We start from the raw sequence: 14,867 nt of genomic DNA, 5'->3' as shown, positions 1-14,867 counted from the left end.
CCCCTTCGACCGGGAGCGCAACCCCGAGGTGCGGGCGGCGGCCCGGGGGCTGCGGGGAAACGGTGCTCTGCCGGTGTGGTTCAGTGTCGTCTCTTCCAGGGCATCGTGAACCTGGGGACCAGCGAGAACAGGCTGTGCTTTGATTTGATAGAGGAGAGAGTAAGTGTGGCGGCCTGCCGGTTCCTTTGCTGTTTTCTAACAATTTCAAAGCTTCTGGGTAACAATTTAGCGTGGAGAAAATCGCCCGTAGGGCTGCTGACCGCGCTAACTGCTTTCACAAGGATGCACATCACATGTACTGCGTGAATGTCATGTGTGCTAAGTAACATAATGAAAATTCACCTCAGGTTGCAAACCCCAATTTGGTTTTGCTTCAGCCTCGTACACAAAGAACTGAAGGTGCTCTATTTTCGCAGACACAGCTGTGCTGCTGCAAGGGCCGTGTGCTCGGTGCCCTAACGAAGGGTCCTATGTCTGCTGGCAGAGCCAAGCTCAGACCACAGGGTGCTCCGTGTGCAGAATGCAGGCTTGGGGCAGAATTAATGCTACAACTGAGAACTTAAACTGCCACGCTCGGGGCTGGCCTCTGAAAGCAGCCTTTAAAGGAGGTTTTTTCCCACTCTGTTAATTCTAGTTTACCTGCTTGAAAACAAGATGTTCTGGCTCAGGTGCTGGCAGATTGGGACCATGTGGCCAGACCTTCTGGGAGCCATGTTGGGAGCACATTAACTCCTTGCATGCAGAGATGATTTGCACCAGTGCAACTGCTGGCACCTTTGTGGTGCTGGTTAGGGAGGACCGTGCACAAAGCCGGCGTCCAGCTCAGCTGAGGGGTCAGCAGGGCTGGCGACAGGAGGAGATTGTTATAGGAATGAACCCAAATTGGGGCCACAGTGAATATCAGACAGTTTACATAGGGACACCTGTGCCGAGGGCAGGAAAGCCACTGCTAATAGCATAGCTGCTTTCCTTCTGTAGCACATAGTGTGTTATTTCTGCTGGTTGAGAAGCTCATCAAGGTTGGCATTAACATCTGATGTCAACAATTTGGAAAGAATTGTTTGGGCTTTGATACATCTCAGCAGCGGCTGTGTGAGCAGCTGGCCTGCTTCTCCTCCATGTGGGATTGAGTGTATGATGGAGCAAAGCAATAAGTAATTCCTTCATTCTTTTCTTCCTTTGTCTTAATGCTGTTTCTAGTATCTTAAAAAAGAGAACTGCAAATCATAGAACTTTATCTAATTATTTTTTTATATTCTCCATTTCCGTATTGTTATTGAACAAATAAAACCAAAAAAGCATGGTACAGCAGAGCAGAAGATCCCAATTACTCCATGTTCTACAGTGTCTCTCTCTCATGTCTCCAGCTCACACGGCCTGACATGGACTGCCTGCAGCCCGATCTCTTCCAGTACCCTGACACGCAGGGTGCGAGGAGGTAAGAAGTTCATCTTCCCCTCTCTGTCTCCACTTGAGCTCCATGCTCATGAGTTGCAGTGTGTGGCTTTGTTTTCTTGGTGAGCCTGAAGGACGAGTGTGTTAATGGCAGCTGCTCATGGATGTGCTTTTGCTTGCCTGGCTTTTTGTTCTATTGTTTTTTCTATCCTTACAGTGCTAAAAACTGGCAAAGGATCTGGTGTCTGGCTGTGTGCAAGACATATGTGCATGGGCAGCTCTTCAGAGCTGAGGGTGGATGACTCCTGGGAGGATTCGTCCCGGACTTAGACAGGGGTGAACGGGAGCTCTGTGGGTTGCCAGGCCTGAGTACAGCTCCTGGAGAACAGTGGAGCAGCCTTCACCACGCCTGGGAGCTCGCTTGGAGCCATCATTTACCAGGTCCCACTGCTTCTGGTGCCCACATCCTGGTGCTCCCTCTAAAAACGCTCCACTTTGGCTCAAATGAGTTTCTTTATTTTCTTGCTTTCCCACTGTACAGAAATAACAGCTGAGTCACAGCCACTGCTGCTCAAGGCTGCAGATGTCTTCTGTGTGCTTTGTATCTCACAAAATGTAGCTCTCTCTGTATCTAAGGAAATTATGTTGTTTAAGCTGTAGGAAGTAAAAAATCTTCAAGGCTTTCATAACAGAATGGTGTGTTTGTTCGTTGTTTTTTTTTTTTCTTTGTTTCTTTTTGTAAACTTCATTTTTCTATGCATCTTTTGTGCTTTTTCTCCTGAGAAATATGCAGTTACATTGCTGACTCTAATTCTGTATTTTAGCTTCAGAGAAGAAATTGCCAAATTTCTGACTGACTATGCCAGAGCCGCAAAAGAACTTAGACCAGAACATGTAAGAAAATTGCCTTATGTCTGCAGTTTATTTTTTCTTGAACTGATAAAAGATAAGTAAATCTGAACACAAATGGCAGCAGGATGCTGCGGGAGAGATCTATGTCAGCCCAGAGCACAGGAGCTGAGGGGAGGCCTGATGGCGGCTGCAGCTCCTCACAGGGAGCGGAGGGGCAGCGCTGAGCTCTGCTCTGTGTGACAGCGACAGGCCCGAGGGAACGGCATGGAGCTGCGTCAGGGGAGGGCAGCTGGGGTCAGGGACAGGGTCTGCACCAGAGGGTGGTGGGCATGGAACGGGCTGCCCAGGGCAGTGGGCGCAGCCCCAGGCTGCTGGAGTTCAAGGAGTGTTTGGACAGCACTCTCAGATAGGAGATCTGATTTTTGGATGGTGCTGCGTGGAGCCAAGAGTTGGATTTGATGATCCTCATGGGTCCTTCCCAACTTGGGATGTTCTGTGATTCTATATACAGTGATGTACAGAAGAAGGTGTCAATTTTCCATTTGAAAAAGTGGTCAATGAGTGACAGTCGAGCACTTTGTATCATAGTTGTGATAGTGTGGCTTCTTCACTCTTCTGTTTTGAATTTAAATCACAGAGGTGGTGGTATCTCAACTAAGGAGCTTTGCTCTGATTTTTTCAGATCACTGTCATGAATGGCTGCTGTGCTGTTTTTGCCACTCTGTCAACTGTGCTGTGTGACCCTGGTGGTGAGTAAAAACCTTGAATGCTTTTTGCCTGAAAGCATTTGTTAGTGCTTCAGGGAGACCTAAGAGTTGTCTGTCAGTATCTGCAGGGTGGCTGTAAGAAAGAAGGGGACAGACTTTAGCAGGATCTGTGGTGATAGAACAAGGGGAAATGGTTTCAAACTAAAAGAGGGGAGATTTTGACTGGATATAAGGAGGAATTATGTTTTGCAATCAGGGTGGTGAGGCACTGGAACAGGCTGGAGAGGTGGTGGATGCCCCATCCCTGGAGACAGTTAAGATCACACTGGACGGGGCTCTGAGCAACCTGACGTAACTGTAGGTGTCCTTGCTCATTGCAGGAGAGTTGAACTAGATGACCTTTAAGGGCCCCTTGCAATTCAAATGATTGTATGATTCTATTTACAAATTAAAAGTGAGCATGATAGCATTGTGTCTTAATGACAGCTTGCTTTCCTTATAACTGGATGAAGCAAAGCATAGACATAGCATTTCTTTGTTCCTAGCAAAGTATCTTTGAAATAATGCCACCGATTATTTCTATAAGGTTGGAAAACATTTGAGGTATCAGCAGGCCAGCTGCTTTCTGGAACATAATCTATAAGGTTTTTGGGAGGAGCGTATAGGAAGAGGAAGAGTATAAAGATAACAAAAAGTGAACTTTGAAGAGTGATGAGAAAAAGAGATGGGAACCACATAGAGTTTGGAGAGAGCAGCACACAGAGAGAAGGTGGACTGGGGAAGGAAAGCAACCATAAGGAATTTGGGAAAAGGGAGTGGATCTGTAGCAAGAGAGGGATTTTCAGCCAAGAAGATTTCTGGAGTAGGTGTGAGTAGCATCCATGGGCACCCATCGGAGTGGGAAGGTGAGTGGGATGACTTCAGCACATGGTGATAAAGAGGCTGTGAATCAGTTTTGTTTAAAATGGTAAAGAAAATGTTTACTCAAGGCTACTCATACCCATGTCCTACTTTAATATGTTCAGATTTTTTGCATTTACAAAGCTTCAACAGAAACTCTTTTGCCTGAAGACTGACAAACTCCTTTCTCCCCTTCTTTAATAGGAGGAAAGGAAGTACACTGTCCTCTCTGAAACCCTGTCACACGGGGTATTGGCAGGGAAGCACCAACCTGGGGCTTCTCACAGAAATAAAAAAGCAGGAGGGAAAGAAGTTCCACAGTGCTGCAGGATTCCTTGCTGCAATTTAGTACTTTGGCAGCCAGGGAGAAGTACTTAAGATTTGCAGTAGTTCCTGATGAAAAATTAAGAGCACACTGACAAAATGTGAGCAAGATAGTTATTTGTCACTATTTTATTAGAATAAGTAACACAGTGGGTTGACTAGGTCCATACCCTTTTACTTATATGACTTGATACACATCTACTATTGAAAATGCTAGGGAAGAGGACTGGGTAGAATTCAGGTTGATGGACAAGTACAAAATTTTCAACTTAGTTTGAATATTGGTTTAGGCTGCAGCGAACCCTTTGAGATGAAATCGTATGGCAAATTCCTCGACTGGTAGTTCAGTTTACTAGTGTCTTAGCAAAGTGATTCCTCATGAGAAACTTCAACTTTTCTAACTTCTTCATTTTTCTAAATACTTTCAGATGGATATCTTATTCCAGCTCCTCACTATGGTGGCATAAATTCAAAAATGTGGCTATATGGTGGACTGCAGCCCGTGCATGTGCCCTTGTCCAGTGAGGTAAAGGCATGTTCATATCCTGTTCATATACTTCAGCGTATTCTTCCCTCCTTGAAGCAGTGCCATCAGAAACTGTAATTTGTTAAACTTCTTCAAGAGCCAGTATCGAGTATGTTTTTCACTGGGTGGGAGTGTTTCCTCCTTTGTTCTTGCTGATTGTTTTTCTCCTGTAGGTGACTAACGAAGAAACTCACCCTTTCCAGCTAACAGCTGAAAAATTAGAAGCTGCACTACAGAGAGCTAAAAAGCAGGTAGCAATAGCAGTGTCTTCTGATTTTCAGATTTTCCTTTTTTTAAGTCGCACATGCCCTTGGTATCAAACCATTTGTATATCTTCATCCATGCAGATATTCTGGAGTGGAAGGAGGGGAGGTGTCCAGCTCTAGCAACAGGGTTTGCATTTGTTTCTGTAATCTGGGCAATGTAGCAAAATGCAGAGAAACTCCTCACTCTGTTTTATGAATAGATCTTAATTTGTCTTTCAAGACTAAGTCTCTTGCTTGGTAATGGAACTCAAAGTATAGTAAAGAAACTGTTGTTCAGATCCTAAAAAGAGAGAATATGTTACTGTAATGATGTGTGTAGTTAATTAAAGGAACTTGTTGAATGTGCTTCTGAGGAGGGCTCTTCTGGAGCAAAGAGGACAGAATCTGCTGTACATCACTGGGAGCTTGGTGGGGTCAGGAGGTTTGGCACAGGACCTTCTTCCACTATGATGGCTACTTGGAAAATATGTAATTTTTGCAGGATTTAGGAAATGTCATTAGATCAAAATTCTTAGCATTTTGAGTTGTTTTATTCTGATCAGGATTGTGTTAGTGGGGATATTATTTATCATATTGTTAAATATTATTTTTTTCCCTCTTTGTCTTTGGAACTGTTGTTGTTGTTGTTGTTGTTGTTGTTTTAAATGCTTGGTTTTGTGAGTGCCCACAAAACAGTGTTCACCAGCATTTTGGGATCAAATGTTTCCTATTCTTAGTGTCTTGGTATTTGTGGTCCACAAACTTCTTGGAAAACTACAAATGCACTCAGCCTTTGTGCTCTTCCTTGATAGAATCCAGCAGAGGAAGCATAGGATGAGTAGTAACACATTTTTATCAAAGATGTGGTGAGGATAGTGGTGTTACAGAAGACTAACACAGATTTGTTATGTCCTATTCTAGGATAGAAAATAAGGTTTAATAACAGATACCACAGATAGGCACAAGTAGGGTCACTTATAGTAAGGTCACATATAAAAAAGTAGGTATTTTGTATACACATGGATGTGTGTATAGCTTTTTTTTTTAAATGTAAGACATGTCAAAGCTCTCCTATTTACCCAACTGCTTCGTCAGCACAGTGCCTATGTTTAGACACCATCTGTACATCTGTGTCATCAACCAGTGCCTCTGCCAGTCTGTGTGGGACTGAGTGTGCAGCTGCCCACCAACCCTCCTTGCTGGCCAGGGTGTGAGCACCATGCTCGTGTGACATGGACTGCCCAGACAAGGTGTGGGGTCACAGGGCACAGGTATGTGATCCTAGAGCTGAAACTGATCTCATGGATAACACTGCAAACATCTGTTAGGATACGTGCAAGGTAGTAAGCAGACTAGAAGAGCAGTTGTGAATCTGCCATCCCTCAGCAACTGCTCCTGTGAACATGAATGCCTCAGCATCTTCTGCTTAATATATGTCAGATGTCAGATACGCCAAGCACGCTTTGGGCTTAGTATTTGCATCGTTTCCCATTAATTTTTTTACTGTGTTTGGACTCAAAGGCAATAAGCTGAAAGCTCTTACTGTGAGCAAGAGCTGAACAAGAAACCATTAAATTTCAGACGCATTGCATGTGGAGGGGAAAGCACGTATTGGTGCTTCCATCTAATTTAATTTCCTGGAGTTCCTATGGAGATGCTTAGTGCAAATGATCTCCTTCAGAGAAGGCTAGGATGGAGCAGTGTGTCTGTTTTTCTAAAACTTAAATGTGCTGAAACAAAAAGTACTGATTTAAGTTTATTCCAAACATGAAAGAATAAGGTAATTCCTCATGCTGGTGCATTTAAAGTCTTGAAAGTTTCTGTTGCAGCCATTAACTGTTTGCCAATCAAATTTGTTTGGAAGTGTATCTTAGGACCACTGTTTGTCCCCCCAACATCGTGATCTTGCCTGTTGGGGTCAGTGGGTGTTTCAAATGAGCATTAACCTGATTTTCATTCACTAACAAACCTTTTGGTGTGATCTTGGCATTTCACAGGATGCATACTGAAACAAAATCTGCAGTTTAATCTGCATGCTAATATATACCAGGTATAATTCAGTGATTTCTAAAAGCCAACTTTCCATGGAAGGGAACGCTCTGCTCTTGCTGCATCCTCCAACTTCAGTTTGGTGTCACTGCTGTCTCCCACTGCTGGTTTTTCTTTTTTCAGGGCATCAGAGTGAGAGTATTAGTCCTCATCAACCCTAACAACCCCTTAGGGGACATTTACCCAGAGCAGTTACTGAAGGATTGCCTTGAGTTTGCACACAGGTTTGAGCCCTGGCACTATTTGTTTGGTATTCAGTTTTCCATTATGCAATATAGCAATGAAGAAAAATCACCTTTGTTATCTGCTGTCCTTTGTGCCTGTTCTGAGGAGGTGGCATGCAGGGACTTGAGCTTGGCTTTTGTGTAACTACCCTTTGTGCTTGGCTTTTCTGGGAGCATGAAAATAAAATGAGATCTCTCTGAGATCCAACAGTTCGTTTTGAAATGAAATACTGTTGGGATTATTTAAAAAAAAAATCTTGTGATTTCTATGTGTAAAATCGATATGGTGAATATAATAGCAGATAGGCATACTATTATGGGTACTTTGCAATGTCAGTAGTTAAGATTATATATATAAACATATATATGTGGAAATAAATTCATTTTAAGTACATTAAAATGCCTGTATTTTTTATACACAGACATGAATTGCATGTAATAATGGATGAAATCTACATGCTGTCTGTTTATGATGATACTAGCTTCACCAGTGTTCTTAGCTTAGATAGGTAAGTGTGATTTCGTAGCATGGGCTAAGATACTTAAGATATTTAATCCAAAATAGAAACTATGCCTTTTAAAAAAAAAAAACCTTCTGCTTAGCTAGTATAACCTGTATATTTGTAACTAATTCATATCCAGGTCTTTGCATCTGTGAGACTTGTTAATAGAAGAGATGCTTCTAGACTGACATGAACAGATCTCTTGGTTGTAGCTAATGTGCATGGCATAGTAATAGTAATCAAAAATTGACAGAGCCCCTCATCTTTCTCATTTTAATGGCCGTGAATTTCCTAAAGGTGAGCAAGTTACCTGCTACAATGAGTCTCTTTCCTGACTAGTATGCTATTGGGCACTTAGTGTCCTCTGGCAGGCAGTGGAAAGAGTAATTCTTCAACAATGCTTAAACCTATTGGTATCTGACTAATAGAACTTCTTTGTCCGAAAGTATGGTCTTAACTGCATAAACATCTCACTGATAGGAAATTTCCCAGTCCATCCAAGTATAACCAATCAGTGAGCTACCGGTTGTTGTCTCAACCACACAAGATCATAAGCTATAAATAATGCCTGAAAAAATGCTGTTGTTACTGTGAAAGTTCACACACCTTTATTAGGCTGAAGAAGGAAATTTCCAGGCTTAGCTCTATTTACACAAAGTTGCACAAAGGAGAAAATAGCATCTTCTTCAGTAGTCTACAATAGAGTATTCTGTCCAAATCATGTAAATACATGACCTGAAATGTTCACCTCTCCCTTCCCCAGCCTGAAATGCAGCAGAGTGGAGCAAAGAATTGTTCTCTGTTGAGTACAAGACCCGTTTTGCATCCCTTATGGAAATACTGCTTTTGTTCTAATATAGGTGTGAGCACTGACTATGCAGCGGGAATCTGGGAAATGTAACTGGTCTGTTACATCATACTAGAAGTCCTTTTCTGTTATTTTACTGTGCCTCCTAGAATACTGCATGCCTTTTGTTACAAGTTCTCTGAAAAAATCCATGCCACTTGAAAAGTTTATATGCTAATTTCACTGAAAATTAATTATAATTTTACATATTTAATCATTTTTGTAAGCCTGCACAACTTATTCATTTATGCAACAATTCTTCTTTTCTCATTCAGTTTACCAGATCTTGAACGCACACATTTTATGTGGGGTTTTAGCAAGGTAAGTCAAAATATTATCTTTGTGTTTTAAGATATTTCACCACAAAACTTATTTGAACTATTCTGACACAATTTGTATTACAGATAACAAACTGAGCTTCTCTTTATTTATTACTTTCTCCTTTGGCGGTCTAGAATTTATTAATTTTAGCAGTTTAATTAGGGATCTACTTAACAAAAACAGTTAATGCTTATTTATACAGTCACCGTTGCTACATTTGCTGGGGGAAATTACAGTGGAAGATTATGCATATAAGTATACTTCAGATCTGTAGCATTTTGTCTTTTCTTCTCTTGGAGGGAACAGTAAACTGATGGCTGATTGGAACAGGGGTATAATGGGGTATAATGGAGACTGCCTAGGGTATGAGCCAAGCCTGTTTCAGTTGTTGGCCTTGAAAGCAACCTTGGTAAAGCCACTGGTCTGTCTTTCATTATTCTTGCCTATAACTAAAGCACACACAATATTACTAGTTTATCTGAGAAACACAAAAGGCTTCAAAACTGAGTTAATGAAAAGCAGTGTAGAACTTTTACTAGCGTTGTGTTATTTTATGCTGCTCTGCCAGCATAATGTGCCTTCACATTCTCCTTCACCACCTCCTTCTCCCTCTGCCTCTCCTGTCTCACAGTTGTTTGGATGTTACTGATTGTTTCCTACTGTTCTTGGGACTCCATTTGGCCAAGTGTGCTCCAGAAGATAAGTTAGATGTTTCCAGTTAATGTAATGAGCAGAAATTTCCATAGCCACTTGTTTGTTCTGCAGTCCTTTCAGACTTGGGTAAATGATACCTCCAATTTGGCATGGAGAATGTTTGCAAAGATTTCATGATGGAGGTGACATAATCTTATACCTCCTGTTGCAGACAGGGATTAATTTGGTACTTTACTGAGTGGACATTATACTATCTGTTTGTGTTTGTTTGTTTGTTTGGGGATGGAGCAGTCCCTGCATTGTACATAAAATGACTCTAGAAATGGCACAGTAGGTCAGTATTTTTAACTTTGATATTACTCTATACTTATCCTAAATTTCTTGGTCTTGGTCTTTCATTCTCTGCTTGGCTAATGACTTCCTTGCTGTTAATGTAACTTCTGCTCAATGAGGAGCTAAATGCTTTTTTCATTAATATTAAGAATTCTTTCATCAATAATAATGCAAGAGATATGCTAAAATAACTACATTGATAGATGTTGGTGACTTGCAATAGTAGAATTTAGGATTTCATGTCTAAACCATATGGCTTTCTGCACAGGGACTCAGCATAAGTTGACTTTAATATGTATATGCTATTGCATGCTTATGTAGCTTTTGGAAATACTTCTGAAAAGTGACTGTTGCAGAACATGTACTTCAGTAGGCACTGATGACAATGCCGAATTTAATTTTTGTAGTTACACATCTGTTCTCAATATTTTTTTTATACTTCATCATAGAATCATGGAATTAGCAACATTGGAAAAGACCTCCAATATCATCCAGTCCAACCATCCACCTATCACCAATATTTCGTACTAAACCATGGCCTTCAATACAACATCTAAATGTTTCTTGAGCACCTCTAGGGACAGTGACTCCACCACATCCCTGGGAAGCCCACTCCAATGCCTGCTGTGTTATCAAATGTTTTACTGTGTTATCAAAGGTTATTTTTGCAGAGTAGGAACATTTATTTGATCAAACAGCTGATGTGGTAACATACCTTTTTTGAGATTTATTTTCCTTTACATCAGAATGATTCTAAACTTGGTGGCTTGATAAAGGACAAGCATAAAGTAAAAATTGCTCCTCTCCATCTTCTTTTTTCCTCCAAGGATTTTGGTATGAGTGGAATCAGAGTTGGGGTACTGTACACCAGAAATCATGAAATTCAGAAAGCTGTGAATCAACTAGCTGTCTTCCACAGCTGTCCTGGACCCATCCAGCATGTTCTCACTCAATTCCTTAAGGACAGAGGTTAGCCCCACTAGAAATGTTCCATTGAGCTGTTTTTTTTTCCATTACAGGTGGAAATAAATAGAATTTTATTTGTCTTGATTTGATAGATTGGTTGGATAATGTGTTTTTTCCCACCAACAAGAAGAGACTTAAGGAAGCACAGAATCTTCTTGTGGATGGACTTGCAGACATTGGAATACCTGTGCTGAAAAGTTCAGGAGGACTCTACGTGTGGGCAGACTTCAGGAAAGTATGTAAGAGCTTCGAAATAGTGGGAATGTAGAAGCTGAAAATGTGAAAATTGCTTGTGCATGTTGTAAAGTGCTTTAATATCAGGTCATAGAAAGCCCGTTCAGTCTGTGTATTTGTTCAATCTTTAATAATAATTTATTTTCTTTTTTTAGTTCTTAAAATCACAGACATTTGAAGCTGAACTTGAACTATGGCAGAAGCTCCTTGATAAGAAACTCCTGATTAGTCCTGGAAAAGCTTTTTATTGTTATGAACCTGGATGGTTTCGATTGGTTTTCTCTGATTCTGTAGATAAGATTTATTTATGTAAGTTGGTTTTACTTTTAATACATCGTGTAGTTGCATGCAAGCTTTGGGAAACATTAGCATTATTCAAATCTACCTATCTCCTCTTAGCTTGTGAGGGCATTATTAGCCCTTGTATGAACTGAGAAATACTAGAACGGCCCAGAGCATTGGTACTGAGCACTACTCTTAGATTATGTCAAACCTTTCAAGTTTGTGGAATTGCATCTTAAGAATTGTTTTTTTTCTATGTTGGAAGTCACTTCTTGTTCTTGAAAATTACCCATTATCTCATATTGGTATTCCACAGCACCCCTAATCTGTATATACTTCATATGTGACATATGAAAAATTTACCCATCCTTTATGCACTTAACTACATATATTTTGAACAAATGCTATATATTATTGGCAAAAGGGATTTCTGTGAAGTAAAGGAAGTGTATGGGGTAACAAAAAAGTGTAGATTGGGTGGGAAATCTTGGGTCAACTACTTCAACTTCCTGCTGAGAGTAGGGCCAGGTGTTAAGCCAGAGCTCAGAGCCTTCTTTAATCAAGTTTTGGGACTGTCTAAAAACAGAGATTACACAGCATCTCTGAGCAATCTGTGTCCAGTCTACCTTTCCCTTCTATTTTCACCATTTTTACTGAGCTATGTTTTCCTTTGATAGGTATTGAAAGACTTCAGCAAATGCTGCATGTTGATGATGCCAAACCAGTTGTAAACAACACATCTTCTAGTGCAGACTCTTCACACAGCCCAGAAAGAGATTCTTCTGGCACACCTTCAAATACAGCACGAGATGATGCCTCCCAGCTAAAAAATATACTTGTTTTTTAAACTCATCTGTGCATTTAATGACTGATGAAATTTATCATGCTTATGTTTACTAAAGGATTACATTACTTAAGTATTTTCGGCTGTAACGTTGCGTAACAGTCTCGCTTTGCTGTGACTTCTAGTCATGCAAGCAGATCTGTTGAATGAAATTTCAAGAAATTGGACCTTTTAGACATTCTGAAGCTTGCCCTTGTTGAGTACTGCCTCCAGCTTTATTCAATTTCAAGTCTATTAAGCATCAGTGAAAGGCAAGAAGTCTTACAGATATACTTAGATGGCAGATTATAAAATTTTGAACATGCTGGTAAAAATTATGCAGTTCGCTACCTATAGGCATCTGCATATTTTAATCAGAAGACTGCAAATACTGAATCAGGTGATATTCAAGTTCTCCTAAATTTTTGTTGCTGGCTGTATATAGGAGATACTGTCAATAGTTAAAGATGTTTCAAATGCCTGTAATGCTCCAAAACAAGTAGTATAATGCAACACAGGGTTAAATCTTAAATTTTTAAGTAACTCACTATATGCATATGAGATGTGCCCATGCTCAGAATGTTGCAGCAGTTAATCCTAAGATAACGTCACTCCTGGCTTTTGCTCTCCTTCTCACTTTGTTGAGCGTCTGTTTGCTGCTCTATCAAATTACCAAGCATCCAGAAGTACAAAGGACAATCCTTAAAAAGATATTCACAGTAGCCATCATTATCCCCTCAAACATCTCCCCTCTTCTCTACAGTCCATATCTTTTCACTGGGGTTCAATTCTGACAATAAATGCATCATAATTCATTTATCAAGTGGCCTGGACCTAAGCTTTGCACTGGGACCATCTCATCAATGAGGAAAATATTTCACAGATGAGCTCAGTATGTTGTGCTCACTCTCTCTTTAATACGCTTTTACAATATCGTAAGAATTTTTTCATCCATAGAAATACTATTACATGAAAATACATTCCACAGCCGCAGTCATGTACTTTCCTTTAGGTAAAAGTGGCACTTTGCTGATAGTTGAGGGCAGCCAAAATATTTGGCTTTGTCATGTGTTCAACCAACTAATAGCAAAGTAAAGAAGAAGATCATTGCAATGGGTATGAAAAGTCCTTGTGCTGCCTCAGCATGGTCCATGGAATGCTGCATTTCCATGGGCTGACTTTGGAGCTCAGTCACTGTCCTTGTTAGATCCTTGTAAGAAGAGAGAAGAAAACAGCACTTACGTTCAGTTTCGCGTTGTGGAATTTCTGCAAATTACATTAAAAGAAAAGTACTCACCATCTGTTTTATTTGGCAAAAAATTGCTATGTAAAAGGGACAATGTAGAGAACTGTCAACGTCTGATTTACAGCAAGAGGATTCTTTTAGAAAATGATTGCAATCCCTTATTAATGATAAGAAGTCTTAACTCTTCTCCAGCGGAGACAGAGGGCTGTTCAACCCTCAGGACTGCAAAATTAGCTGTAGACAATTTGTAGACACTTGGAACCCAAAATAAAGAAAAACGTGGAAGACATGTATTCCTATCACTGCAGCCAAGAAGCAGACTGCTTCTGCAGCCCCTGTATAGAGAAATGTTTCTAGGCCATCTCACTACCAGCAGGGGCCAGAGATCACTTGTGTGCTTCAGCAGCTAAGCCAAATATTTCCTGATTCTGGCAGGTAAGAAGTGCAGCTTGCTATTTGCCTCACCCAGTTCGTTGGAGAAGGCCTAAGAAGCAGCCAGTCTGCAGGCCGCAGCTCTCAGCACTCCCATGTCACGCAGTGCGCACAGAGAGGGGGCAAACTGCAGCACCAGGGAGTGGTATTTGAGAGCTTCACCAAGAGTTTGTAGCAAAAAGCAGTGACTTACTGATGGAATAAGCAGCATTAGTGTCGTACTTACAGTAGCAAAGAACAGAATTCCAAACAGAGCGTACAAAGCCTGGAACTTCTGTGAGGAAGAGCAAAAAACTGAATCACAATCATGTAAAAATGATCAAGCTCCAGTTGAATCCAAGAAAGGCCACACAATGAAAACAACACAACAGTTTTGGAGCAGTTAACCTGAAACAGGTGTAATTCTACTTCTGTCACATGCCTAGCTATGCTTGTTCATTGGATTGGGAAGAAGCAAACTCATCAGTTTATTATATGGGATAATCTACAGGCTATTTCTACACATCAGATGACTAAAGGTTAACCTTTTCTAAAAAAATGGCTGATATACCCCAGCCAGACCAGATGGCCTCAAGTTGTGCCAGGGAAGATTCAGGTTGGATGGTAGGAAGAATTACATCTCTGAAAGAGTAATCAGGTGCTGGAATGGGCTGCCCTGGGAGGAGGTGGTGGAGTCACCGACCCTGGAGGTGTTCAGGAAACATTCACAGAATCACAGAATTGTAGGGGTTGGAAGGGACCTCTAGAGATCATCGAGACCAACCCCCCTGCCAAAGCAGGTTCCCTACACCAGGTCGCACAGGTAGGCGTCCAGGCGAGACTTGAATATCTCCAGAGAAGGAGACTCCACAACCTCCCTGGGCAGCCTGTTCCAGTGCTCCGTCACCCTCACCGTGAAGAAGTTCTTACGCACATTCGTGCGAAACTTCCTGTGCTGCAGCTTATGTCCATTTCCTCTCGTCCTGTCTCCACGTACCACTGAAAAGAGACTGGCCTCACCGCTA

At 41.2% G+C, this 14,867-nt stretch overlaps 1 protein-coding gene across 1 annotated transcript; it reads left to right on the top strand.

The window, feature by feature from the left end:
• The first annotated feature begins 6 nt into the window (after positions 1-6).
• Positions 7-12,209, top strand: LOC104911466 (1-aminocyclopropane-1-carboxylate synthase-like protein 1). Its single transcript, XM_010712687.3, has 14 exons — positions 7-28; positions 100-159; positions 1,368-1,438; positions 2,220-2,289; positions 2,930-2,996; positions 4,607-4,704; positions 4,878-4,955; positions 7,122-7,222; positions 7,645-7,731; positions 8,848-8,893; positions 10,708-10,849; positions 10,939-11,081; positions 11,236-11,389; positions 12,040-12,209. The coding sequence occupies exons 3-14, from the start codon at positions 1,383-1,385 to the stop codon at positions 12,207-12,209; spliced, it is 1,212 nt and encodes a 403-aa protein (XP_010710989.2). The 5' UTR covers positions 7-28; positions 100-159; positions 1,368-1,382.
• Positions 12,210-14,867: the final 2,658 nt, after the last annotated feature.

This window comes from Meleagris gallopavo, chromosome 6 (genome assembly GCF_000146605.3).
Source record: "Meleagris gallopavo isolate NT-WF06-2002-E0010 breed Aviagen turkey brand Nicholas breeding stock chromosome 6, Turkey_5.1, whole genome shotgun sequence".
Taxonomy (NCBI): Eukaryota; Metazoa; Chordata; class Aves; order Galliformes; family Phasianidae; genus Meleagris; species Meleagris gallopavo.
Note: the sequence above shows the minus strand (reverse complement) of the source record. Positions and strands in the feature narration are given on the sequence as shown.

Bases quoted from the DNA above. Each gene is read 5' to 3' on its own strand.
- LOC104911466 (XM_010712687.3), top strand. From the start codon at position 1,383: ATGGACTGCCTGCAGCCCGATCTCTTCCAGTACCCTGACACGCAGGGT. The intron at 7,223-7,644 runs GTTTGAGCCCTG...TTTTATACACAG, and splicing joins TGCCTTGAGTTTGCACACAG to ACATGAATTGCATGTAATAA. The intron at 7,732-8,847 runs GTAAGTGTGATT...TTTCTCATTCAG, and splicing joins AGTGTTCTTAGCTTAGATAG to TTTACCAGATCTTGAACGCA.